Below are 27,448 nucleotides of genomic sequence, written 5' to 3'. Positions count from 1 at the left end.
CGTAGTCATGGTGGCTGCGCAGTGCCCGGGCGGAAGGGCGACCTCCATTACGCGGCCGATGGGCGGTGCTGCCTCCCGCTTCCGCGGGACATGGGCTCTTAAAGGGTCGGCGCGGCGGGGCGAGGCTCGACACGGGACGGCTCAGCTCGGCTCGGCGGTAGGTGCTTGTCCCCGGCTCTGTCTTCTTCCCGGGCGCGTTTTGGGGCAGCGCGGTCGCTTTTCCGGGCCCAGCCGCGGGCGGTGGAGGGGAGCGGAGCGCGGGGCGGCGGCGTTAGTAGTGCCCGGTGCCCGGGCTGTCGGAGCCTGCTGAGGAAGGCGATAGGGAGAGCAGGAAGCGTGCGGGGACGGTTCCTGCTTCGGCCCCGGCCCCAGCGCTGCGGCCGCGTTGTTCGTTGGGCTTGGGGGCGTGAGGGGACAGAGGGCTCCGTCCTGCTGCCGAGACCGTGCACCGCTCCCTGTTGGGTGGGCACAGTAGCCTAAGACGTAGGATAACCCTTTAGTGTGTCTAAGGAAGCGTCTATTTTTTAAAAAAAAATCTCCTTCTATGCTGGCGATATGAAATTTCTGAAAGCACAACAGCAGAACAAATCCTCGATAAAGATTCCACCTACTCTGTAGCCTCTCTAGTTTTTAATCTTTACAACAAGGCCTAGAAACTTCATAAATAATGGTCATTTTTCCTAAAAATACCATTTCCTGAATTTATCATCTCATGGGGAAGGCAACAGCTCATTTTCTCGGTGAAAGAGCCGACAGAGCATCCCTGGTCACCGGAGGCGGTATCAGAGCTGATGGCTGAAATTACAGCTCGGGAGGTTCTGGCTCTCCGTCAGCTGCTGGAGCAGCAGGGTTATGTCACCTCCTGGCTCATACCTTTCTGATGAGGTTATCCTCAAGAAGGCGGAGGCTGCATCTCTCAGTCATGTTTTAGATATATCAGTTGGGAGATATTGAATATTTCTTCCTTTGTACTTGTATATGTAAAGACAGAAAATCAGTGGAAAGCATATTTTAGTGTATTCAATAATGCATTATATTAAAAGGATTCAAGTACAAGAATTCATTTGTAATTTACCTGAAATGAAGAGGTAACCAAATATGGGAATTCAGGAATGAGAGGGATAGGATTCTTTCATACCACAACTTGCTAAAAATGAATAATGTGGACATAGTATGTATGAAAACTTTCCACTTAACTCTACAATGTGCAATGTCAGACTGTAAAGAACTTGCACTACATACCAAGGAGAAAAACAGCTTGAGGATTTAAGCATGGAGCCTTGCTGGAATACTTCATAGGACTTAAGTAGTTTTTATTCGTGGCTTGGGAATAGCTCCTCTAAAATCATCATCCTTTTGTGCTCAGAAGGGAAACTTAATTTCTAGTTTCAGATTAGCAGTGTGGGAGGAAACCTTGTGGTGTTGATTAGAGCAGGCTAGGCTCGAATAAAGAGGACTGCTAGACAATGAGGAATTAATCCATGATATTTGGCAAAGGCAATGGATGTCTGACACTTCTGAAAGGTCTTTGGTCTGTTGGAGACACAGAACTGCTTCATGTCTGCCAGAGATGCAGGGCTGAATTTGGTGACCATTCGGGATGGGTTTGTGGAAGTACAGGTGATCAAAACAATTTTAGGTCTAATGCAAGTTAAATCCATCTGGTTTAGGAAAAGTTGTCACTTCTGACAGTCACTCCCTTTCAAAATTAAAATGTTTTGAAGTGTATTAGGTCAGAGGAACGGAAGAAATGCATACAGTCTCTAGCTGTAATGATGTTGTAAAAATATTCCTATACTGAATGCAGGTTTCAAACAACTTCTGTTTACAGTAGGTATCTTGATATCCTTTCCAGATGCAGACGGTGTAATTGTGGCTCAAGAAGCACTTTTGTAGGCATTCTGGTAGCTTGCAGTTGGTATAAATTCATAAAGATCTGTAAGTCAGAAACTACTTAAAGGTTTTGAGTGTTTTGGATAGCACAACTTCAATATACCATGACTATTATGAAACAAGGAAGTAAACTTTCTGTTTTTTCTTAGAGTTAGTAAGTATTAGATTTGCTTTGCAGCCTCTGCTGGAGAAAAGCTTATTCAAGCTGTGTAAATTGACTGCCATAGCTTTTATTACCTTGAAAGCATTTACAAATATTTTTCTTGTGCTTATTTATAAATGAAAGCCTGAAAAGACTATTCAAAATACATCAAGAGCAAGGTTGCAACTTGCTTTCTTTTATATCTGTGCCTTGCTTATGCTGGAAACCGAGTGTTGGTATAACTCCAGTTAGATGAAGAAACTACTGAAACGCTTCAGGTGCCTTATGTGCATGTACCAAGTGAAGATGTCTAAGCCAATCATGCTTTGAATGGGTCTGCTAATACATGCTAATACAAGCCCCAAAGCGCCTCTCATATCACTCATTCCTCTGCAGGGAATAGCTTAATTGGGGTTTTAAACTGTTCTGTAAAATTGCCTTTGATCTCTTTTCCTTGGCCTTCTCTAACATAAATCTTTTGTATAAGAGCCTCAATTCAAGGCTTTTCCTGGGGTTTTGGAGCCACTAACTTGAATGTGTAGCAAGTAGGGGGGGGAAGAAGTCTGTGTAGACATGCATTTCTTTCCCTTATCTCCTTGTTCCTCTTGTCCAAGTGATAGAAGTAATTTAACTCTTGTCCATGCTCAACTAATATCAAAATTAGAATGTTTTGTTCTGGATGATAGCAGTAAGCTTGTAGAATATCTTAGCACAATTTGTGTCAACTTGTGAAGAGATAATGTCTTATCTAATGCTTGTGGTCAGAGCTGGAAATTTAGAGAACTTCCTCCTGTCCCCCAGTCTCCTAAGTAAAACGTGTTGGAGAAGGCAGACCCTTATGATTTGCAGGCCTCGTGTCTGCTTGCTGCCTGTGTTTCTCAATGAGCCTCCCTTTTTATAGGGCAGTGATAGTTAAGCTGAAGAATGTATTGTCTTCTAACTTGGTAGAAAAGTTTCATGAGGCCCATTACTTCAGGAAAATATGCTTTTGATAGCAGCCTCAGCTCTACACTGTCTGTAGGTGCCAGGTTTTTGTATGTAGGGGTGGGCTACAAGGGGAGTTGCACTGGAATGTGTTTAACCATAATCCTTGTAGTCTGGTAGCTGAGTAAATACTGCAAGGAGCTGATAACAAAAAGCAAATATGGCTGACTCCACGTCCTTCTTTAAAGGAGTTCTGCTTTGAATTTAGGCACACTGCAAATGGATGTATAGGTCCTTGTGAGGCATGCCTAGGTTCTTGTTTAAAACTTGTTTCTCTCTAAACTGGAGTACTAAACTACAACAGCAGAATGCTTTTTTATAAGAAAGCAAAGAAAATGGACATTGTTGATACTAAAAATAAATGCTTGCGTTTAGCAAAACTTATATTATGATAAAAAATATATGCCACGAATATTTCAGTCGCATTGAGTGTTTTCTAGAAAGAAAGACTGGGGCCTGTGTACCCTATATGTGTGTATCTTGTGTTCTGTTGGGTTAGCTGAGCTACTCTGCCAGTAAAAATTGCATTATCTTAGGTGCTATGTTCTTTAGGGAAGTCTTGCAGCATCCCTACCAGCTAGGCACCTGCGATGTTCCAACTACTCCAATTAGACACCTAGCTACAGAGTGTATTTCTCCATTGTTGGAAACAGGCTTTTTTGGAAATGTTTGATTTCTTCTCAGTTACTCCCACGTGCTTGTTTGGGTGTTACAAACCGCTGTGTGATGAGCAGTCCTAGGGAATATCTCTGTCTGGCACTGCCTTCCTCCGCAGAGCTACTGCAGTCTGCAAAAGCATGGCTGACCAGCTCAAATAGGAGAATCAAGTTACAGCCTGTTTTGGAGTCCATCAATTTTGGATATTCAACTTTGAACAGGCATTATAATAAAACCAATTCAAAAAGCATGCTATCCGAGGCCTATCTTAAGAAGGAAATGCATCTTGTACATAGCTCTAATGGCAGTGGCTGAAAAGTGAAGGTGGGTAAGCTTTTTGTGAAGTCCAGAGAAACAGAAGGTGCTGCTGCTGTTTTCAGTGGCATAAGATCTCAAGAACTGATCAGAAATGACTGGAACCCTCTTACCTGTGAAAAAGCTTGTCAGAACACCTGTCTCAAAGAGTCCGAGTGGTTTGGTTTGGCTTCTTCTGACAGGGGTCCATTATCCTAGCAAGTGTAACTGAGCATGTGAACTGTCTCTCCAGATTTTGATGTTTTGTCCCACAAGAGGCAAAACACTACAGGTATCCTAATATGAGCACCAGAAGAAAAGCACAGGCATAACTCAGCTTCGAGTCATCCTGGAATTGACTGGGTTAAGAAGGTTTTGCTCCATATTACGGGTGTCTGCTTTGTGGAGGGGCTCTTCTCTTCTGTGTCATGCAGCTGGATTTCTTCAGTGTTAGGTCAACTCACAAACAGTTGCAAGAACAACAACCATTGGTCTGAGGGAAAGCAGGACGGAAATGCTGTGGATTTCCACAGAACTTCTTGCTTTCTGGCAATAGAGTTGTCTAGAGAGCTGTGAGAAAGCTAGAGGAAAGCCAAGATCATCTGTGAGCTGATAAAACTTGTAGTTTCAGCAACAAGTGCTTACGTTTTCAAGCTGTCTGGTCTCGGATGCAACCTCTGACACTTTCTGGGTTTAATATTACTCCAAACTTATTTGTGCCAAATATGGATCGCTAGTTCTTTAGTAAGGTGATGTAAGCAGGATGAAGTTGGGGAGGTACGGTTTGATAGCTAATAGTACATGAAGTAGCTCTTCAGGTAATTCCATATTTCACCATTGCCTTGTCTTTCATAAGACATTAATAATTCTGCAAGCCCAGGGCGAATTTGGGATTGCATAGGTGAACTTCAGTCCTGAAGTTAATTATTGCCTCACGGTAATATGTTACCTTCCAGATTATACCACCAAGAACTACTAGCTTGAGAATTGGAAGTGTTGGCTGTTGTCTCCTTCTCCTTTCTCAGTCTCGCTGCAGTTCTGTTTTTATTGTCCTCATGAACTTGTAGCTCTAGTGGCACAGGATGACATTCTGGCAGTACTGAACCAAGTACAGAACTCCTTATCTGGCCAGATAAGGTTTACACTCTTCCTTCAGACTTTAGGCGCTGTCATGACATGAAGGTAGTAGAGCAATGTATTTGCTAGTATTTATTCAAAAAGGCGAGAGCCTTATTACCCATTGAAGTCTTATTTTATAAACAAATGTTTATTTAACACATGGCTGAGAGTTTTATTTAGTGTCATACCCTGCTTCAGAAGCACAGAAACTGTTACTGTATTGTGTAGTGGTGGCCGTAACAGCCTGGGGCCATCAGTTTTGCTTACGCTGGGTAGCCTGACCCCACAGCTGCAAAGAGAAGCAGGACACCAGGGCTGCTGAGAAGGAAATCTCTAGATTGCTCTGGGAACACAGCTGCGTGTCCAGCCCTGTTCTGCAATTACAATGGGATTCTTGGGAAGCTGTTGCACTTGCAGGGCGGGGGCATGACATCCCTTTGGCTCTCTAAGACGAGAAATGAGTTTGATGGCTCCAAGCTGCAGAAGCATTTGACTGTTGCAGGTTTGGCCAGGCCTTCCCTGCTTCAGGTGCCACACAGTGACAGCAATCAGGATAGTAAAGAAACAGTTGTTCAATGTCAACTGTGTAACTGAGATTTCATCCTGCTTCTGAATATTAAGTAAATGTAATGTTAACTCTTCCAACTTAGTACTAACTTAATAAGTTCCTGATTGTACGGTCAGATGACTGGACTAATGTGAACTGAACTATTAGGCCTTATGAGAGCTTTTTTTCTTGATTGAAAAAGAAAAGTGTTGATAGCTACTTAGAAAAACCTCAGTCTTAGACTGAAGAGGTATGTCACATGCTAAAGACAGATCTGCTGATATACTCCAAATCCTGAAGTACTTCAGTTATATGGGATTGTATCAGATACATGTGCTTCCTATAAGGAGCTGTGAACATGTGTTCCCTAGCTGACAGCTGGGTGAATCTGGATGAATTTCTCCTTCTAGGAGCAGTTACTAATGCTATGCCTTCTAAAATATGGTTTTTGTAAGGAAAAATAGAACATGTTTTTGCCATACAAGCAGGACATTTTGGAGTGGGTATCTGGATAACCTGAATTTAATTGGAAGCTACTGATGTGAAAGAACAAAGATGAAAAAACAACTCTTAAAGAATTTCCTTAACTTCAGATTATTAATGTCTTATGTAGCTTGGGACTTCTGTTCTGCCTGTTGCTAGGAGTACTGCCTTTATTAGCATTCCTCCAACAAAAATGCACAGTCTTAGCTTTAAAAAACACTTCTCTGATAACAATACACAATCTGTCAACTGACTTGCTTTTTCCTGCTGTCTCTTCAGGCAAAAATATCTCCTATTTACAGTAGAAGTTAAACCATAGTGTATTAGGACTTGAGTTATATCTAAAGAAAAATCTTGGTCCCATCTTATTACAAGGAAAGTGAGCTCAAACATTTGCAAGAGTTGCAGAGATACCACTTATAACTTCCTGCTGCTCTTGCATCTGAGGGATTCACCATATCATAACAAGAATTATTTCTAAAGTGCTCCTGGAATCCCTTTAGGTGGTGCTTGGTCTGTGTTAGTGCTTCCTCTTTGGACTGTCTTGTCAAAATCCTTCACATAGAAGGTGAAGAGCACTTAAGGTTCATGCTAGGAATTTAAGTACTTCAGAAAACTATTTCTTTCCAGATTACTGGGTAAACAAATGTTTTTCCAACATGGAAAGGCTTTTTATTTTAAGACTTGTCTATGTCCTGATTTTTGTCTTAAGCTAACAATAGATAGTTTTCCAAAAATGCTTATGAAGTCAAGTCTTGGAAAGGAAACAATTTCATGTACTGATTGTTCCTGCATTTCTTATAGCTCTTTGGTTATATTAGATCAGCTGAACAAATCTTTTAGTGCCTTCTGAACATATATTGTGTTACGCCAAATGAGATGTGTATGTCTTCATTCTTGGAATTGTCTTGTTGCAGGGCAAAATACTGATAAAAGGCTGTTTTGACTTAACCAATAGAATTATTTCAAGTGTTCATACTGTCTGTTATCTCTTTCTCCAGGGAGAAGACTCTCTTTTAACTTGATTACTTGCAAGTGATAGTTCTTCATCATGGCTGAACTATCGGCTGAAGAAATTCATCTGAGGGCCAACCAGGTCACTGATGAGGTAAATACTTTAGGAGGCTATCTGGGTTTAGAATAGTTACCTGCCAAGATTACAGTATCTTTTTAAAATAATCTAGGGTGATGATTTTGCAAGAGTATAGCCAAGTGTTCAAAACCTCTCTTTACTTAGTAAATACTAGAGCCCAAACTAAATTCATTCTTAGTTTCAGGAATGAACTTTTCAGTTGTAAAGCCACCTACTTGGCGAGGCAGATTAGGTGCAAGGCAGATTAGGTGCTTATGCGTGATTCTTAGTCATGTTGACACTTCATGCATCTAATTCCTTTCTAATGAATTTTAGTTAAATAAAAATATACTTTCTTTGACTTTTGTATGGGATAAGTAAATTACTGTTAAGTACTAGAAAAAACAAGAGTTTCTGCAGTGGCTAATTAACCTCTAGGATGGTGATACATAGCTGCAACACAGATGTAGTGTTACATATTGGCAGGCTGATGAACTTGTGTAAAATAGTTGCCTTACTACAATGAACTAGTGAAGAACACTTTCAGAGACTGATATGCTATTAACACTCAAAATTCTTCTCTTCCTAGTCTTTGGAAAGCACAAGGAGGATTCTTGGCTTGGCCATTGAGGTAAGGAAGCTTTTTTCCGCTAGGGCTTTATACATTTGAAGTATGAGAAGCAGCATTTTAACTATCAAAAAGTGATCTTCATCACTTTCTGTCTTTCTCAAACTTTAAAAAAAAAAAAAATGTCATGGAGTTAGAATGACTTAAACCTAATGTTTTCAGATTATGTAATTAAGGTCACAGAAAGGATCGATGTCCTTTTTGACTGCTTTCCTCATAAGCAAAATAGCCTGGTCTCCAAACGCTACAGATCAATTGCATACAGTTCTGTGTCAGTCAGTCGTGGCTTTGGCAGTTTTGGTTCTCATAGCACTTCGCATGTTTCTTCTAGCTCACATTGTCTGTGAATAGTGTGAAAATGTCCTGCTTTGAGGAGGAGGGTATGGCTTAGTAGAGTGTGGTAGGGTAGTAGAGGACAGGGCTGTTCCTGCTTCTATACAAAAGTAGTTCTGCGTATACCTTCTTACCATCTGTTCATCAGTTGTAATGTTAAAAATAATTAAATATGATAGCTCTCTCGTAGTTCAATCTAAGTATTACAATACATTTTATATTCTTTTGGTAGTATAAAAGAAACTGAGATAGCATAACAGGTAATGATATTACCAGGCTAACGTAAGATCCAATTTGAGGCTTAGTGTACTTTACTACAGAAGTTATTCCTAGCATAATATTCTATTATGAACTTGAATTATAAAATCTACTCTAGAGACCTTCAGATTTTGCACTGGTATATTGAAGACTGTTTTTATGTACACAAACTTCTTTCTACAGTCTCAAGATGTTGGCATCAAGACTATTACGATGCTGGATGAACAAGGAGGTGAGTTCTTCCTTCTTCCTCCCAAACATAAATGATTTATCCTACACTTGTTAGAAAAAGGATTATCATTCAAGAGTTGTGGAAACTCAAGGCTTTTTAAAAACCTGTGTGTGAAGGTAGGTGACACGCCATAGGATGTGAGGAAATGGTCTTAAGTTGTGCCAGGAGAGGTTTAGATTGGATATTAGGAAGAATTTTTTCATGGAGAGGTTGTTGAAGTATTGATATGTGCTGCCCAAGGATGTGATGGATTACCAAGCTCTGGAGGAATTTAAGAAATGTGTGGACGTGGCATTAAGGGACACGGTTTAGTGATGAGACTTGATAGGCCAGGTTGATGGCTGGACTTGCTGATCTTGAAGGTCTTCTCCAACCTAGATGATTGTGATTCTGAAAATGAGATCTATTAATTGGCTATTCCCATGCATTTGTAGCATCTACAGGACAATTTAAAGTAGTTGAGAAACTATTAGTAACAATGTGATGCACCTTGTGCTACTGAAGCCATTGCTTTCCACAACAGCAGGACTGACAGCATTTATTCAAAAAGCAGCAACAAAAGGGCTGTTCTGAGGATGGGGAAAATGGTTTTGATATAGTAAACAAAACTTAATTACTTAATCTCTTTCTACAAAATAAATTCCAGAAAGCAGGAAAGCAAAAAAGACACTTGTCTTTATATCAGGATGGAACTGTATCTTGTAAGTTCCTGCTGTAAAGGAGTGTAAGTTCACCCCCACCTCCAAATGTGTGTTTATTCAGGTTACTTGTTCTTCTTCTAGAACAGCTAAATCGCATAGAAGAAGGCATGGACCAGATAAATAAGGACATGAGAGAAGCTGAGAAGACACTGACAGAACTCAACAAATGTTGTGGGCTCTGTGTCTGTCCTTGTAACAGGTTGGTTAAATTGTTACACAGGTCTAAAGTTCTTGGATGTTCCCAATAGCTATTGCACTGGGAGATGGTCTTTTATAAAAGTGAAAATGATGAATCTCTGGGAACTTTGTTTTGGTTTGTGGAGGTGCACACTTTTAAAATCATATGAGACTAGCTAAAGCTTACTTACATCGGACCATATATTGTGCACCTTTCACTGTAAATGGAGCTACTGTGCAACATTTTGCACATTTGAACCCTAAACTCCATAAAGCAAAATGGTTCTATGATTCTGAAATGTCTTTTCAGTAGAATAGTACCAATGTACATACAAATGAGACCAAACTGGACTACAAATAGCTGTATGTAAATGCCTGTGTCCCTTAGAAATGTGATCCCCCCAATCATTTATTCTCGAAAGTACTTCTCTGCTAACTTACATAAAGGCTGGTAATGGTGGACCATTCAATGTTATAATTCAATATCATGCAAAAAGATTTGTTTTGGAGGAGGGTAGTATTGGTTTTCCAGGCATTTAAAAGGAGTTCATGCTTTAAGGAGGAAGAGAGTAGAACAGATGTTGGTGTTAAAGCTTTAATATTTCACTAGTGACTATACAAACTCTTGCATGTGTGTTTCATGGTAATTAATATCACCTGTGTGTTAGCTTTTAGCTCTTTAGCATGAGGGAAAAAACCACAACTTACTCAACTGAGAGGTGGTAGAAACTTGAGTAAAAATCCTTTGGAGTAGCTGAACCTGCTTATCCAACAAAATAATACTTAGGGGATTGTTTGGGACAGATATGAATGTGGCTTCTAAGACTGAAAATCTTACCTTTAGTATCTTGAAAAAGCAGATCGTTCTGTTTTGACCTCTAGATAGGTGTGCATACTGTTTTATATTAGTTTTATCAAATTGATGGACTTCAAGCACTTTGACACACACAGTCATTGTTTTCTGTAGTTGGCTATTTTATTCCACTGAATTTAATTACACAGCTTATTGCCACTGAGCAAACTCAGGATCTGTAAACTGTTCCGGCACCCCAAATACATGAATAAAAACAGAAAAACATTGTGTACCAAAATGGGAAGTAATATGCAGGAAAACTTAATAGGTAAGTAGAGGGCAATGAGGAAGAAAACGAATGCTGTTCATATACTTTCTGGTACAAGAAACTTTCTGTTAATGTCAGAGTTCTTTGCCAGCTGGCTGTCTCCAGAGTTTTTCCTTTTACTAAAGGTAAATCATAACATTTAACAGATGAAATACTGCTTTTTCTCACTTCCACTACACTAAGTTCATTCACAAAAGCTTTGCAAAACCACAAAATACTAGCAGTACTCTAATATAATCTGTGCACTAATATCAATTTACCTGTTCGCTGGTCTTTACTATGATTTCTTCTCCATTCTCTCCTAACACTGATGCTTGCTTTCTTAAAATGAAGACTAGGATAAGAAGCTGTATTCGCTTAACTGGTGAAAGTGGATTTTAGGACAAGGTCAGTCTTATTAGCGCAGTGTGTATGTTTAACCAGCTGTCTAAGGTGATGCTTCTCCTGGATGTGTGCTTGCACGTGCATGTCGTTTGCATGCATGTCTCCTTGTGATTGTGATGTGTTGTAACAATAAATGTCAACTATTATAGATCGCATTGGCTGTGGGAAGCTTGACCAACTGCTTGAACCCTTGCTGTTTTGCTAGGCTATATAGATTGCCTTACTCTTACAGACACAAAACACAAGAAATGTGAATGCATAGTAGCTTAAAAAACAACTCTTAAAAGATCAGGTGATGAGATTTGTTCTTAGTAGTTGTGTTTAGTTTAAGTAACAACTTCTGTTTCTAGTGGTCTAATTCAGATGTGAAACTTTTCAGGCTCCTTTTTCAATAAATTCCTCACTGTTGCCTCTGGCACTGAATACTTTGTTAAATCAAAAGCCAAGTGTACAAATATCTCCAACTGCTGCAACTTTAGCATGAATGAGACAAAAATGTAATGCTCAATCTTGTTGCAGAAAACCTAAGGAGGTATTTAAGGCTCTGTAGGCACAAGCTGTTAGAATTGACGAGTTCAGGTTTCTTTAGGATTCTCCTGGGTGCAACATTTCCATTATGAACTGAGAAATGACTCCTTTCCTTCCCCTTGAGGTATTCATGCTAGGCTGTATTTCACATCTCAGCTCCTATGAGAAGTAATTTCCTATTGTGTTTACATAAATGTTCAAGGAATTAGAAGAGGATATTTCTTCATTATAGCTGATTTCACACCTTTTCAAATATGAAACATCTGGGCTACTGATGTTGAAGACACTATAAATATTGAAATATATTACTTCACAATTAGAAGTTAGATGTACTGGAGACACACACACACACACACACATATATATATATATATATATATATATGTTGACTTTCACATGCTTCCACCAAAGCAGAAAAGTGGCAGTGGGGTCTGGGTTATCCAAACTCAAAAGTGACAACAAACAGAATGTTCTTCTCAAAATATGTTCTTTAGATATCTACATTGAAGTAATTTCTTGTGACAACTTACTTCTCTGTTAATTTCCTTTCTCTCTTGCTTTTGTAGATATGTTTTTGTAGATACATGATTCTTCAGATTGCTTCATGTTAGTGTTCTGTGGGCTTGCTTGTTTTTTTTTTCTCCTGTATTAAGTGTAATGGTAATTTGCAGAGTGAAGGAGCTGTTACTGTTTAAACATGATTGTTGTTTTCTAATGTTTCTCAGGTTCATTTTGGTTAACATCAAAAAGAAGGACTTGGCTATAGAAACTGTTGAACAAAACAGTAGAGATGAATGGTGATCTTGCATAGTGTAGCTGCTTGTATTAGTGGGAATTTTTTTCATTCATCTGCTTTTCTTCCCTCAAAACTACCTAAGCATCACATTAGGTTAACTCTTGTTTTAAATGCAACTTCATGACAATGTAAGCTTTCCTGATACTGTTGTAAGCTTCCTCTCTTCTGTTCCCTGCTTCAAGGGAAATACTGTCTCAAGTGTTAGTACAAGCACAAGATTAGCCAACTGTCCCTAGAGTAACTTGGTTATGTTTGTACTATCCTGATAAAAGAAATTGTAATATCTAGACAAGGCTTTTCATATCCAAAAATCTAGTATCTTTAGGGCACAAGACAAATGTTTCTGACAATCCTAGATTAATTCAGGACTTCAATCAGGATGCCATTTTTTTCTGATGGAACAGTTCAGATATCCGTTTTTTATGGAGTAGGACGAAGAACTTTGAGTCTAGCAAAGCATACCGAACAACATGGGAAGATGGAATGGAGAACTCAGCAGATCATGTGATATCCATGCAACCAAGAAGTATAAATCAGCAGCAACCTCAGACTTCTGGAGGACCAAGCGGTGGATATATTACACGGTTTGTTTCTTCATAGTTATCTATCCTAAATGCAGGAATTGTAATCTACCAGTTGTCAGCTTCTTTCAGATAGAATTTAAGTGAAGGTGCTAAATAACAAGCTGTTTACTGTTACTTGGAGGATCTATTAGTCTTTGCCATCTCCTCTCCAAGTAGCACATTTTCAATAGCGTAATGTTTCACCTTGTACTTCCTTGCTCTTGCTCTATAGTGAGAACAGTAGAGTTCTATCTAGTGTTTCGTTTCTGATAATACTGTTAAAAATGTCAAGTACTCTTACTGCCATACAAGTACATCTGAGGCAATTTCTTAAAATTTCTCTAGTAGCTGCTATTTTAAATTCTAAGGCTATTTTTTTAGTAGTGGGTAGCCTAGAATCCTCTTTTTGGTGGACTGCCTGCTTGGAATTTATCTATTTTAAATAAGAGAATACCTTGGCTTGACTACATTGGCTGTCAGGTGACTTTGCAACAAAAAAATTCTATTAGAGTAGAATAATTTTAGGGTATAGTAAAGCAAGTTCTTGATTCATGGAAACACTCTTCAATATTTGAACAGGATAACAAATGATGCCAGAGAAGACGAAATGGATGAAAATCTTACTCAAGTAGGAAACATTCTTGGGAATCTGAAAAATATGGCTTTGGATATGGGCAATGAGATTGATGCCCAGAACAAACAAATAGACCGGATAAACGTAAAGGTAAGTGTCAACAGTGTTCTCTGCCTTCAGTGTAAGGATTGTTACTGAGAAGTGATAAGGCTCACTGTCTAATTGACCTGTATTTGCAGTAAAATATGCAATTAAGATCATAGCATCCTCTAGTTGTCATGACTTGAGTGAGAGAGAGAACTTGGTGTTTGGGTATGTAGCTGAAAACTCAAGTGCTTTAGAGTGTCAGAAGACTTAAATACAGCTCTGGTCACTGCTTATTCTGAAAGCAACTAAATTACATTGGATCAGGAGTGTAGACTTTTTTGTAAGTCTGAGATCTTTGCTTTCAGGGAATTTTATTGTGCATGGTAGCAAATAGTTGGTTGTTCTGTGTGTTGTTTTAAACAATAGCTAAACTCATAAGGAATTCTTTTTAAAAATAAATACCAAAACCTAAACTGCTAGGTATTTCTTTGCCCTAACTCAAAATCTCTCCAGGCGTGTCCATGAGAAATAACAGCTTTTGTGGATGCACGGGGACATGGTCTGCTTTCATCTGCACATGAAGTTAGCTAGTCCCAGCCAGAAAAATCTCCTTGTGCCACCACTCTTCCCCATTTTTTTTTAAGATGAGCTTCCTCAAATAGATTAATCATACATAAATCTGATTTGGGGGGTTTCTTCCAGTGAGCAACCAATGAGGAAGTTGGTCATATTTCAGAAATCCGCATATTTTAAAATGAACAGAAGCTCTTTTACAGTCTTCTTGGTTAAGAAGGGAAATAGAAGCTTTGATGAATGGTGTATGTTATGGATTTTGAAAAAGCAGAAGTAGACACGTTGCTGTAAACTTACAAAAAAAAAAAAAGACAAGATGGGAAGTCAGATATCACTGAAAAGCCCAATAGGATTAACAGCTCTCAAATATTCAGAACAAGACTGGCTAGTGTGACATAGATGCTGCTTGTGCCTATGTCAGCATCTCAGTTTTGACTAGTAATTAGTAGTAGGTGTTATATTAATGTCAATCAACATGATCTTATTGGACGTGTCTTAATTGTCTTTCACTGTTCTCTGAAACTGCATATCTGAGGTAACTTCCAAGTGAAGTAACTCAAACATTTTAAAAAGACACTAGAACTAAAGTTCATCAGAATTCAAAATGTGATGTGAAACCCTTAGCACTTACAAAGTGGACTGAAAATTGTCAGTCAAATTAACTGCAAATAGGAATTACTATTTTTAGCATTAGTGTTTCTGTTCTGGTAGTTTCAAGCATCTATTTTGTCTTGATGCTTTCATTTTAGTGATCTGAATAAATCTTGTTCATTAAATCTTACTAACTTCTATATAATCTAAAATTAGAATTTCTTTATGAAAGAGCAATAAAAATGCCAGCTGCAGCTCCTGGCTTTGAGACTAGCAATCTGACTATGGTCCAGCATACTTTAATTCTTTTCTGCAAATAACCATTTTTAAATGCAGTGAACAACGTGGAAACTGAATCAAGATGTTGAAGGTAAATCTCCAAAGGACAACACCATATAAAGAAACAAGGAGCAGTACTTAGCTTAATTCCAGGAGAGCTGATACGGATTTTTTTTTAAGTCCAATCTATGTGGAAAGTATAGGCTTGATTGGGTGACTCCAGGTACCCTGCAGTGTTGTTTTACAATCGTAGTCTGAATATATCCCTAGTAAACACATTACTGCCTTTTCCTTGGAAGAGTATCTGCTAGCTAAATCCATGTATTTCCAAAATGTGGGTGGCTTTGTTTGTGTTTTTGACAAATTTTTGTAATATATTTCTGCTACGCCCCAGCCATCAATGTGAAGGGCAGGAAGGAAAGAACATGATGGAAGGGCTTGAACTGCTGATGTTGTCATGCTAGTTAATTTCAGTATGAGTTTGAAATGGCTGATCATTGCCATAGGTAGAGCTTCTCGGGAGTTCCACTCCTCGTGGTGAGAGGAAAGGCTAGCTTTGTGCTTATTAACCCTATTGCTCATTCTCTACAGCAGACTGGATAGGGTATTTCAAAGCCGCTTATCATACCATTCAGTAAAACTGTATCTTGATACTTGTTCAGCCTATATACAGTGGCTGACTTTTTGTGATGCTCTGGTAGCAGTAAGGCAATAACAAAATAAAGGGCTTTACTTACAAACACCATGCTGTTATGATACCATGACACTATAGATGTGTGGGTGGAAACCAGGGATTTCCACTTAGCAAAACAATTCTAACATTATGCCTAGAGGTCACTTTCAGTTTCATTATTACTCTTAGTCCATAATATTGAAGCCTCTCTGTAGGGGTTCTTATGATGTCCAAGCACTTGGAGAGAGGTGATCCTTAACTCTTTGTTCTGTAAATTCTCCCTGACTTGCTGAAGCAGGCTACTCTATATTTTGAGGGTTAGCTAAAGACTAATTTTTTTCTCCTAATTTTGTTTCTGATAAAATTGACAGCCTAAGATGATTTAAAAATAAAATAAATTTACTTCTATCTTATAAAAATGGCTTCTGTTCTGTCTACTGTGAAAATATTCTGCAATTCAAAAGTTCCTGTCAGTTTAAATCTTTAGGGTGTTTTACATGCAGTTTGCAAATGACCTATGAATTTGTCTTTTTCAGGCAGATACAAACAGGGATCGCATTGAGCAAGCCAACATCAGAGCGAAGAAACTCATTGAAAATTAAAACCCTCTGTCATTGTTCAGTGACACTGTCTTTCCAGCTGCAAGCCACCATATTCTTGGATCTGTGAAACTTCCTCTGTTCTGAAATGAGAGGGGCTGGGAAAAATGAAGCAGTACCCTTTCTATAGGGATTCCTTTTATTTTTTGTATTGCTTCATGTAAACATGGTCTTGACTCCAAGAAAGCAGTCAACTTAACTTCCTCCTACTCATTTACCTTCACTTTCTTAAACTGCTCAGGGCTAAAAGTGTCATGGCTTTGAGAACTACTTCATGTTTTATTCCCCCCCCCCCCCCCCCCGTCTTTTTTCTTGCATCCAAAATACAGTTCTTTATTGAAGTTGAATAAGCAGGGTAACGTGAATTCACAGTTGTGGAAAGTTGAGGAGGGCACTTTGCACTGTTTGAAATACCTCATAAGTTAAGTGTCTTCACTAAAACAGGGACTTGGTGAGTATTGTCAGACTTGTATCTCTAAGCAGGTTAACCATGGCTTTACAGTTCAGACCACATGACTGGTTTGGGGTTGAGCATGTGGACTACAACATTCAAGAGGCCCACTGATTACTACTTCTGGGTTGAGGGCTTTAAAAACACTTTCTAAACATACCAACTTTAATGTAAAGCTAACTGGAGGGGTGTATAGCTTTCCATTTCTTCACTGTAAATTGATATTTGGAGGCCATGACTAGGAAATCATGCTGCATTTTTCTAGTATTATTGTGTGTTTATATAACTGATCTTAAACTCTCTGTGCTTGCAAGTAGAATACAATAAAAATCTCCCTGAAGCGTTTCTTTGATGGAAAACTGTGTCCATCGTCTAAAAGTTAGGTTTTTAGTGTTTGAGTGAGGCATCTGAACTGGAAGGAACTAAACAGAAAATGAGTAGAAAAGCATGCAGCTTTCTCACATCCCATATTGGATTCTATTTTGGCCAGTTCTCACTGGAGTTCAGTTTGTCTTTCTCCAGTGCAAAAGTGACTGAGATCATGCAGAGTTTGTTCTCAGAAGTGACTTTGGGGGAGCTTCATAAATCTACTGAAAACGAAGATAAGTTTATTATACAACTTCTTTGTCATAAGTCTGGAGGAAGCTTGAAGTATGTAAGAACTGTTTGCTAGTTGTAAATAAACTAGTTCTAAATTAATTCCTGACTAGTTTATTATTACAGAACTTGGATCTGGCAGTCGGAAATACTCCAAGTTGATTACAACTAAAATGTTTCTCGTCTTGCAGAATAGAAGACCAGGTGAGGTAAAGCTTTCCTCTAATGAGGAAAAACACTTCTATTTTACTATGATACAACCAGACTTATTCCCAGGGTTTTATTGATTTTTTTTGACAGTCCACAGGTTATCTTTGTAGCTATTAATAATAAATCCTAGGGCTAAAGAGATGACACTAATCTGCTGAAATGTAAGACGAACAATGTTAAATGTTTTTGTTTTCAGAAGTACAATCAGTGTTACGAATATATTGTCAGTTTGTTCCCAGCACAACTTGTTAAAAAAAAAAAAAACTGACCAAAGGATGAAGATGCTGCATATAATACTCTGTCTTATGTAGGACAGAGTGTTTTTTTACAGGGACTGGATATTTTAGTACCATGTCTTGGCTTCTGTCTGGCATCCAGTAATTATTGGAAAGCTAATGAATTCTGAAAGTTCGTTATCTACCCCTATTGGTAATGAAGACTACATGCTTAAAAACACAAGTGGCAAAGAAGTACTTGTAAGAACATTGCATAGTAAATTTCTAACAGCCTCTTGCTTGGGAAAGTATAGGGAATTTGAATGTTTTCCTTCTTATGAACTTTGGGTTAATTGAAGGAATATTTGCTGCTGATTATGAAAGCAAAGCATGCATTATTTAGCTATGATTGTCTCCTGGAACAGAATACTAAAGCAGTTTTGTGTTCTGCTTAGACCAGTGCAAATCCACTCTGTAGCATCTTGAAACACCTTGGAATGTTCTTCTCCCTTGCTATTGCAAGTCCATGTTCTTGACTTGCCTGTGCTCTAGCCACAAATTCTCATATTGACTGAGAGAATGCTGTGATTGGTATGCAAAATCTTCATGTTGCAATGCATATCACAGAAGGAAATAATTTCCAAGACTCTAAGCTTATGTATTAGCTAAATATAATCTTTTCGATGCAACAGGAGCCAAACCTGTCAGGGAGCTGGTGCCTTCATGTTAGTGAACAAAACAGTCTGCTTCTTGGATCATTTTACTGTCATCTGTAGAATAGATGCTCGCTTCCCATGTCTGTGGAATGTAATCAACACTTGTGCATCTTTGTATTTCTGGATTCTATTAAGAATGAAGGTTTACAGTTTCTGCTTTTGATTGTTAAACTATATTGTGCACAACAAAATACATACTTCTATAACTAAACATGGTTTAGAACTATTTTGTCTTAGAAATGTTTTTGTTTAATTTCCTGTCCTTGAAAAACTTGGCAGAACTAGTTGCTACTATGCAACCAGGAAGTTTCCCTTCTATTTTTATTTCTCGGAACTCCTGATGTTAACACAGGAAGGGATGTGGCTGGGAAGAGAGGAATATTCTGATCTTTACTTTTCTTAAACACTCTAAGTTTTCATCCCTGCATAATCAACATTGCCTGACTTCAAACTATCAAATGTGTCCATCTCTTTGAAAGACTGGTAAAGCATGGGACTACATTTGAGGATTTTAAAGGGACTAGGCCAAATGAAGCTTTCCTGTCGAGTATTGGTAATACTTGCTAGGCATCTATCTCGTCACATGAGATCTGGTGATTTAACCTTCTACCAATGCAATTTCACTTAGAGAGCAATTTAGGATTGTATTTTCTCTGTACTGGAGCATCAGATTCCCAGAATGCTCTTAGGAGTTGGGGGGAATACAGACCTGCACCAGTTTTTAGTTGAAAGAACAGTGGTATCTGGGAGTGGCTTGGAAGAAGCGCTTTGCGTACTGTGGTGGAGCTGCCCTAGTATATTTCTACCAAAATTTAGGGGAAAAAACTATTTGAGACCACCTGAGCATATAATTACTGAGCGTGTACTGTATGTCCCACATAGACACTTAGACCATGATAGCTCATGGTAAACCATGAAATTCAAGCTAGCGTACTAGATGAAAGGTGAGTTAAACCTGTTGACAGAGGGTTACATCTACATACAGCATGAGCTGCAGCACATGTTGCTTGTGCAGTAACTTGCAAAACTTCTTCCTCTGAAGGCTCTATTGTGAAACAGTTTGTGGTTAACACAATGCAGTGACTTGCAGATGCTAATTCACCTTTGCTGCACTTGAAACAGCAGAACACTATCTAAATGTTAATTGAATAAATATATGAAGTGTATCTGAATACCACGAAAAACTGGAGAGCAAGTGAAATCAAACGGAAATAAAATACATGCATGGATTGTTAAATGGTTACTTTTTTCTACCTCAGTAATTCCTAAGCTAAGATGCAAGTATAGTTATGCATGAAAAGAAAATTAGCAGTTTGTCACTTCTCCCCACACCCACTGTAATGCACAATTACTAATAGGTTAAGTGTACAGAATGTTATGTTAAATGACTTGAACGTATTTATTGCTGTGACCTAAAATGTGAGGGTGTCAGCCAGCTTTTTTTCCCCTGAAACTAACACCCTTCTGTTTCTGATAGAAATTTGGATAATCCAGGACTAATTCACCAGCAATCAATATTTGGCATGGTGTTTTCTCCCCTTTGCTTTACAAAACTTTTGGTAGCTGTTGTAACTCCGGGGTAGCAAAGGAGCCTAACAATGTGTAACTGAAAGGTTTCCATATGCACTGATGGTTACGTAAACAACAGAAATGTTGACTTAGTATCTAACTCCAATATTTCTAAAAACAGTAAGCTTTGTTTTTTATAGCAATGCTAACTGCATCTTTTTCTTCCAACTGTTCTGTTGCTGATATTCCCATACTTAACTACACCATCTATTCTTACATATCTTTTGACTAGTCAAAGGAATCCTGCTAAGTAAATGTTAAACTTCAGAAAAGTAGCATGTCTGACCACAGATTATCCCAGCAAAAAGACCTCAGCATAATATTGCAAAGTGGATGGCCTACTCTTTCATGCTCGTCTGACTGGGTGAGTTGCTCCTTTCTCATACAATGGGAAACCTGCCACATAAGGGGCCTTGCTCTATGGATGTCTCAAGCATTGCAAATCTGTAGGAAGAAAGCTAGTATTTCAAATGGGATTTTAGGTATCAAGTAGAAGGAGCTGAACTTGAAACAAGTCTGGGGCTTTTACCTATTCACTGCCAGATTTTTACATGTTGTAACCTGTGAAGTATGTTTGTATGGAACTGAACAGATTTCTACCTTCTGACTACAAGGCCCTGCAGTTATGCTGACATACATGGAGTGTTCTTGAAACATTCCCCTAGTTATGTCTTGCAAAACAAAGTAGCCTAGTAAACATCATCCTGCTGTCAGCTACTTCTGACTGGAAGCTACTATTTTTTTTCTATAGAATAGCACCTGGAATGGGAATTTCTTAAGTAAAACTGGCTCCCTGCTGTTGTCAACCTGTTGATTGTCAACCTGTTTATAATGACAACACTGATATAAGGTATTTGCCAGCCTGGGAACCCAGAGCATCTTTGAAATGCAGCTGGGTAGCTGAGAGCCTGAGACATCCTCAGATGTCCTTGAGAAACATAAAAACAAACTGCAACAACTGTCCCCCTGGAAACAGTAGAAATTCATCTAGGAAACCTTTTTTTATAAAGTTTGGGGAAGCAAAAGTTGGTTCGAGGAGGAAATAAACATGGTGGTTCCAGGTAGGAAAATAAAAGGTAGCAGGAGCAGATGGTGATGTCTCTTAACAATCCAAAAGTAACTTATTGTCTATACAAATTGGGGCTTCTCTGAGAGCTCTCCTGGGAGAATTTTTCTGCTTGAGATCTCTAGGACAGACTGGACCCTTGCTGGGAACATCTGGCTGATTCTGGACTCCACAATGCAGGTCATCTCAGAAAATGAAACTTTGTCTATTATTAGCTACCCCCAGTCCTGGAAGCAGTTTGGCAAATGCTACACCATATCGTAACACTTTAAATAACATATAGGTGTGCATAAAGTACTTAATCATAAATACATACTTGCTGTACTAGTGGCTATTTGTACTGATCTGTAATAAAGTAATGTAAGAAATAAAATCTGTGTCCTTGCGTACTATGGAGTTCTACAAACCTACCCTTGCAATCTTTGCATACCCACAGGCTATTCAAGAATGGATTACAGCCATCCTTTGAATACTGAACTGATGTCCCGTAAAATGTTTTTTAATAATAAGTATTACTGTGTAAGACTTTTCTGAGCATCTTATAAAATAAACACTTTATCATAATTATGGTTACAGAGATTGACACAGAGGTCACTTCGTTTTTCTTAATGTTTTCTTTCTGTTTGCAGGTAACAACCACAGTGAGTACACTTAATGATTATACTTGCACCTTTAAGGAGTTGACTGTATAAGTGCCTTTCTTGCCTCGTGTAGGAAAGGGAAAGGTTAGGTGTAGAATGTTAGTTAATATATTCAGTGAGACTGTAAGACAGTCTCATTAGGAATAGATGCATCCACGTTTATTTTGCCAAGAAAAGCACTTAGTACAGTTCTTCCTACTTTGCTGTTTTGAGGATGCAGTACATCTTAACTGAATTACTACCACAGTGTTTACATACTTGACTTCTCTGCAGTCTCAAAGCAGTTGAAGTACAACTGTTACCAACAGCTGATGGAACCGTGTATCTACAGTGATGTTTTTTAATGATACCTTTGTACTATTGGTTAAAGTGACAACAGCAGCAGCTACACCAAATAAGCTTGAAATTAATTTTTGAAAACAATTTACTAAAATAAACAAGTACATTTTCATCTTCAGTATAAGTTAAATAACTGCATACATTTTTAGGTCTTTCTAAATGCTTTTGATAATAAGGCAGCAGCAGCAGTAGGGTGACAGCTAAGACTTTTACAAACAGTCAGTGCAAGGATTTTATATTTTCCAGCAATATACATTTTACTGAATACATTGAAGGTGAACCTCATCTTTATTTGATGCAGCTCAAGCAGAATAGGACTGTAGTGCAATTCCTGCTTATGGGAAGAAAGTCTACGAAGGATGCTCAAACCATGATTGGTTCACTGGAAGCAGCTGATAAAAATTTAGCCATAACTGTGTGCTTCATTAGAAAAACTTGTAGAGGTTAAGAACTAAAACGTTATTTGTGGAAGTTCTTCTCTGTAGAAGAGTGCTTACTGCAAAATATACAACTTTTCAGATCTCCTTTGATAGCAAAACTTCCATGTACTAGCATGGAAAAATATTTCCAGGAGAAATGACTCTTATAGCTTAACACACAGCTTCCTGATGAAGGGGAACTGGCAAATTTGAAATGCTCTTTCCCTTTCTCTATTAAAGAATGAGCCCTGGCAAAGGAGAACATGTATTGTGTTAAAAGCTATAGTGGCTCAAAATCAAAACTGGCCCCTAGACAGGTTTACCCGTTCAGTACCCGTGTTCTCTAGTTCCAGTTTATTCAATATGGCCTTAACAGACTGTACGACTGCTACAGGGGAGTACTTTGATCATCTCCTTCACCAGCCTTGCTTCAGGTCTGTGAAGCGGGTGCCTCAGTCACTAACTCTTCTTATCAGGGATACACAGGATCAGAACAATGATCACGCAAACTTCTTCTTTGTAGCTGTAAACCGTTCCATGTACTACAAAGGAAAAAAAAATCTAAGTCAGAAATTAATACAAGGTTCATTACTATTGAAAGCAGCTAAATTTCTCCTTCAGACTCAAAAGCACTCTGAATCTAAAGCATTCTTTATTTCATAGATGCCAATGTTAGTGTTATAAACAAAAAAACAAACCAAAAACAACAGCTTTCTGCCATTCGCTGTAACTGATTCGTACTCTAGAATAGTCCATATGGTGCAGAAGTCAAATCTGAAGTGTTAAGGATAAACTGATGTTAAACCCTTAAGACTGCAGTATGACAGGAAGCCTCAGCCTCCTTTTTTAATCCTGCTTTTCCATCTCATCAAAGTGAAGACTTGCTTCAGCATACCTCTCATCATCAGCTACCCTTCAAAAGATGCTGATGAAAGAACAGAGATCACGAATCCTATAAGAAAGGTAATATTTGACAAGTTCTTGAAATTCTTTTCAGCTGTTAAGAATTCAATACACGTGACAATACCAATAGACTGTTTATGCTTTCATTCACCAACGTAACAGCTGTCTTAGAATTGTGAGGAGGTACTGGGTAAGGAGTTCACCAGAAGTTTCTTTAAAAAAAAAAAAAATCATACAAACCTTGTCATAACCCTCCAGTTCTCTGAGTTTCTTGATTTCAAAGAGGTTTCCTTCAACTGCAAGCAGTGAGATCTGGGAATCGCTGAGGATGCTTTGAGGAAGCATGCTGAGTTCTAAGCAGTTTTCCTCTAAACGCAAGACTTTGAGGCGTGGACAGTGGGAGATCTGCACTGAGATCTGGGAAATCTGGTAGAAATAAATTTTGAAAAAGTGAAATGGGATTAAAATGTTAGTTATCCATGACTACTTAAAGTGACCTGTGTTTCAGACTAATATGGAACAATTATCCTACTGTAAATCTAAATTATATTAACAGTAACTACTTAACAGTGTGTAAGAAGCAATAATAACGGTCAAAACGTCCAACTAACCTTCTATTTTTCTGTGATGACAGGCAATCTACATGGCAGTTTATCAGATTCCTACTCAATAACTGTTCAAATACTTTCTGTATGATTAAAGTCAGTATTTATTAGTTAGTCAAATCAGGCAGTTGGATGTTTCAGACCATAAATTCTAGTTATGATCTCTCATTTCTACAGTGTGAAAGTGGTATGTCTTTCAGCTATACAGTTTTGATCATGTCAGCTTAGACTTAGTATGACCACAGAACATTATATAAACAGCTCTGTCCCAAATCCACATGCTATCTCAGTTACCGGACCTGGTTCTGATTCAAATTGAGTTCAATAGCCTGCAATTCTCCCACAGTGTCAGGTACATTTTGGATCTGGTTTTTGGAAAGATCTACCACATCCAAGTGACGAAGACCACAGAGTTGCGTTGGCACAGTCCGAAGCTGGTTTCCAGAAAGACTCAGGGTTTTGAGAGCTGAAAGTTGTCCAAACGCAGCTGGTAGCTGCCTCAAGTGATTGCCATTCAAATGCAGTGTTTCCAGTTTTTTCAGTTTACACAGCTCCTCAGGCAGAGCAGCTAGAAATAAATCACAGAACAAAGGGAACGACCTAAACAAAGAACAGTAAAATTTCATACCCATTTATGTCAAATAAGCTTCTGCGTGGAAAACAATTATTTCCCACAGGATTCCTCCACATTTTCCAGTGAAGGCACAGATCCCTACACAGAAGGCACACATCCCCTACACAGAAACAGAAGCCCATTGACAACACGATTTCTAAACGTCTTGCATAAATATCTCAAAAATAATCTGCAAACAAGGTAGACCTTCAAACCACTAGCTGAAAACACTACTCTGAGAGGATTTTACACCATCAGCTACACCCTTTACTAACCACTTTGCCAATGTATTCTATGACATTTGATATACCACACAGTTCACAGCCTCAGGTCTGCTGCAACCCTTTAAAGGTATTACTCAACTCACTCAAAAGTTCTCAAACAATCCATACCATATCAGATAAGTCTCACTAGGTAAGCTCTCCTAGGGTTCATCCATCCCTCATTCTGTCTACACACACCTGTAGCACTCCTAAGCTGCACTATGGAAACAAAGAGATTTGTAAATGACATTTGTTTTTCAAAAAGGCAATTAATACACAATGACCACATAAAAACAGTTAGCTTCTTCATCTCATCCTAATTTTTCCATAAAGAGGTAAGAAATGTATTTCTCATCCAAAAGACAGCATCTCTCATAGCATAAAGTTGCCTGAATATTTTTGAACTTCCATTGATGTTTGTCCATGAGGAGCAGCAACAACCATTCAATGGCCAACATTTTCTACGAACCATCTTAATAACCTGTTCTCTATGCAAATACTAAACCATCTGACACTTAAACTTTCAGATCAGACAAGTCACAGCACACAAACCATATGGTTTTAAGTACTTACATGTCATTGTTAAACCGATAATACAACTAAGCTGGCAACTAGTTTTGAAGAATTTATGTTTTTTTTTTTTCCTGTACATGAATTCCAAAGATTTCAGTTTAGGTGACTAAACTTCCCATTTACATCCTGTGAGAGTTAAATCATTACATTTAGTTTTTGATCAGAGAAGTCAGATATTACTTTAAAAATCTGTGGAGATAATAATTAGCAGGCATACTCAGTTTGTTGTTGTTTAGAACAAGGCTCTTCAAAAAGGAAAACTTTCCAATGAGTGGTGGCAAAAGCTCTATTTTGTTGTTTGACAAATCTATTGTCCTCAAGTTGCTCGTTAGCTTCTGCAGATCTTCAGGAAACTAGGGGAAATAAAAAAGATACATCATCTAAATACTTGATACAACTTCAAATGTTCAAGTTATGTAGGTCTAAAATTTTAACTGAAATACATATCTAGATTACATGCTGTAATATGTATCACAATGTCCAGTCATTGTAGTGTGCAACTAAGTCGACAGATTTCTCCTCTGTATTTTTTTTTAAATATTTTTTCTTCTCAGGGAAGGAAAAAAGATATAAAGGAGACAGTCTAACATCTAGGAAGGGTACTTTTAATACAAAGAATTTAAATTAAAAAAGGAGAAGGAAGTACAGACTGTTAATGACTACAGTTAAATACAGTGCAAATATCTAAGTATGACAAATTGTGGAGTATCTTTCTAGAAAATAATACGGTTATAAAATTTACATTTTCTACCAAGTTTCTAGTCTTTCTTTTTTTAAAGCACAACAACATTGTAACTAATACTTCTTCAACATGCATTCATTCTAAAGCATACGATCAGAAGCATGCAAGTGTCCTGAGAGACAAAGCCTCAATCAGGAGACAATGCAAGCAAAATTCTTCTCTGCCAAAAAGAAAGAAAAAAATCTTAAAATATGATTTATCACTATTTATGAGAACCACGTGTATGCAGTGCATTATGACAACGAGGGGGGAATTCGCCTCCAGAAGTGCCAATCATACAAACAAACAGCCAGGATTCTATTACAGTTGTATTACCTCTGTAAGCCCCTTTCCTGTTAGCTGAAACACACCAGTTTTCTGTGCTGTTTCCAGGTGGGCTTTTAATGCGCTATTTCCCATCCTCACACTTCTTTGTCAAGCGTACAGAGCCTGTCTGAGCGATAGTTTCAGCCAGTTTTTCTGTTGTTCTGTGCTGGAGGACTGCAATAGAAATTCTGTTATAAAGCAAATGTAAAAAGTCATTTTACGAGTACTGTCTTAACACTAAAAGCTTCTCAATACACTGAACCATTTTGCTGCTGCATTTTCATCTCTCTAAAATTTTGGATCTTAGAATATTTACCCAGCTTAAGACACATTCTTTATTGCAGTCTGCATATTGAAATAATGCAATAAATATGGTTAAAACTATGGGGAAAACTTTATAGTTCCCACGTTTCTGCTCTTTTGGGGCCCAGTTATATAAGGCTGTTGTTTATGGAGACTCTCCGTGATTTCAGTGGCATCTACCAGGACAGAGCTGCTTTTAATCCTACAGTTTCGTTCAGTTTCCCGGAAACACTCAGAGACCCGACTCCTTTCTCTTCCTTCTCCGTGCAGTTACTGCCATCCCTCTCCTGTCACGCCAGCAGAGCTTAAGGAGCTTCAGGCCGGAGGATCAGCAGGGGCAGAGCCAGCAGCCCCCGCTCCCCCGGACTCACCCCGCCTGCTCCCCGGGGCTCCCCGGCGACGCTCGCCCCGACCCCAGCTCCCCAAGCCCCGCCGCCGCTGAGCGGCTCGGGGAGCCCCCGCACCGGCACCTACCGACCCCAGCGGAGGCAGAGAGGGAGGGAGCCACCCCCGCCGCGCCTCCCCCGGTCCCTCAGAAACCCGGCACCGGCCGCCCTTCCTCCCCGCCTCCCCGGAACCGGAACGCTGTCAGCAGGGCCGTCACGCCCGGCATGGCGACCGCCCGCAGC

The 27,448-nt window shown here is 38.8% G+C and overlaps 2 protein-coding genes across 4 annotated transcripts; one reads left to right on the top strand and one right to left on the bottom strand.

The window, feature by feature from the left end:
* The first annotated feature begins 26 nt into the window (after window positions 1–26).
* Window positions 27–18,688, top strand: SNAP23 (synaptosome associated protein 23). Its single transcript, XM_048065168.2, has 8 exons — window positions 27–157; window positions 7,121–7,227; window positions 7,781–7,822; window positions 8,594–8,642; window positions 9,425–9,542; window positions 12,781–12,933; window positions 13,492–13,636; window positions 16,226–18,688. The coding sequence occupies exons 2-8, from the start codon at window positions 7,171–7,173 to the stop codon at window positions 16,289–16,291; spliced, it is 630 nt and encodes a 209-aa protein (XP_047921125.1). The 5' UTR covers window positions 27–157; window positions 7,121–7,170; the 3' UTR covers window positions 16,292–18,688.
* A 3,389-nt stretch (window positions 18,689–22,077) lies between these two features.
* On the bottom strand, window positions 22,078–27,444 carry LRRC57 (leucine rich repeat containing 57). Of its 3 annotated transcripts, none has more exons than XM_048065167.2 (6): window positions 27,294–27,444; window positions 26,526–26,704; window positions 25,686–25,821; window positions 24,319–24,587; window positions 23,655–23,840; window positions 22,160–23,053 (listed from the first exon to the last, which is right to left on the bottom strand). In XM_048065167.2, the coding sequence occupies exons 2-6, from the start codon at window positions 26,607–26,609 to the stop codon at window positions 23,012–23,014; spliced, it is 717 nt and encodes a 238-aa protein (XP_047921124.1). In that variant the 5' UTR covers window positions 26,610–26,704; window positions 27,294–27,444; the 3' UTR covers window positions 22,160–23,011. The 3 variants fall into 3 exon arrangements, with proteins under 3 accessions (XP_013047479.1, XP_047921124.1, XP_047921123.1); XM_048065166.2 differs by having other exon boundaries at window positions 26,526–26,690; XM_013192025.3 differs by lacking the exons at window positions 26,526–26,704; window positions 27,294–27,444 and adding an exon at window positions 25,469–25,594 and having other exon boundaries at window positions 22,078–23,053.
* Between the last annotated feature and the right edge of the window lie 4 nt (window positions 27,445–27,448).

This window comes from Anser cygnoides, chromosome 5 (genome assembly GCF_040182565.1).
Source record: "Anser cygnoides isolate HZ-2024a breed goose chromosome 5, Taihu_goose_T2T_genome, whole genome shotgun sequence".
Classification (NCBI taxonomy): Eukaryota; Metazoa; Chordata; class Aves; order Anseriformes; family Anatidae; genus Anser; species Anser cygnoides.
Note: the sequence above shows the minus strand (reverse complement) of the source record. Positions and strands in the feature narration are given on the sequence as shown.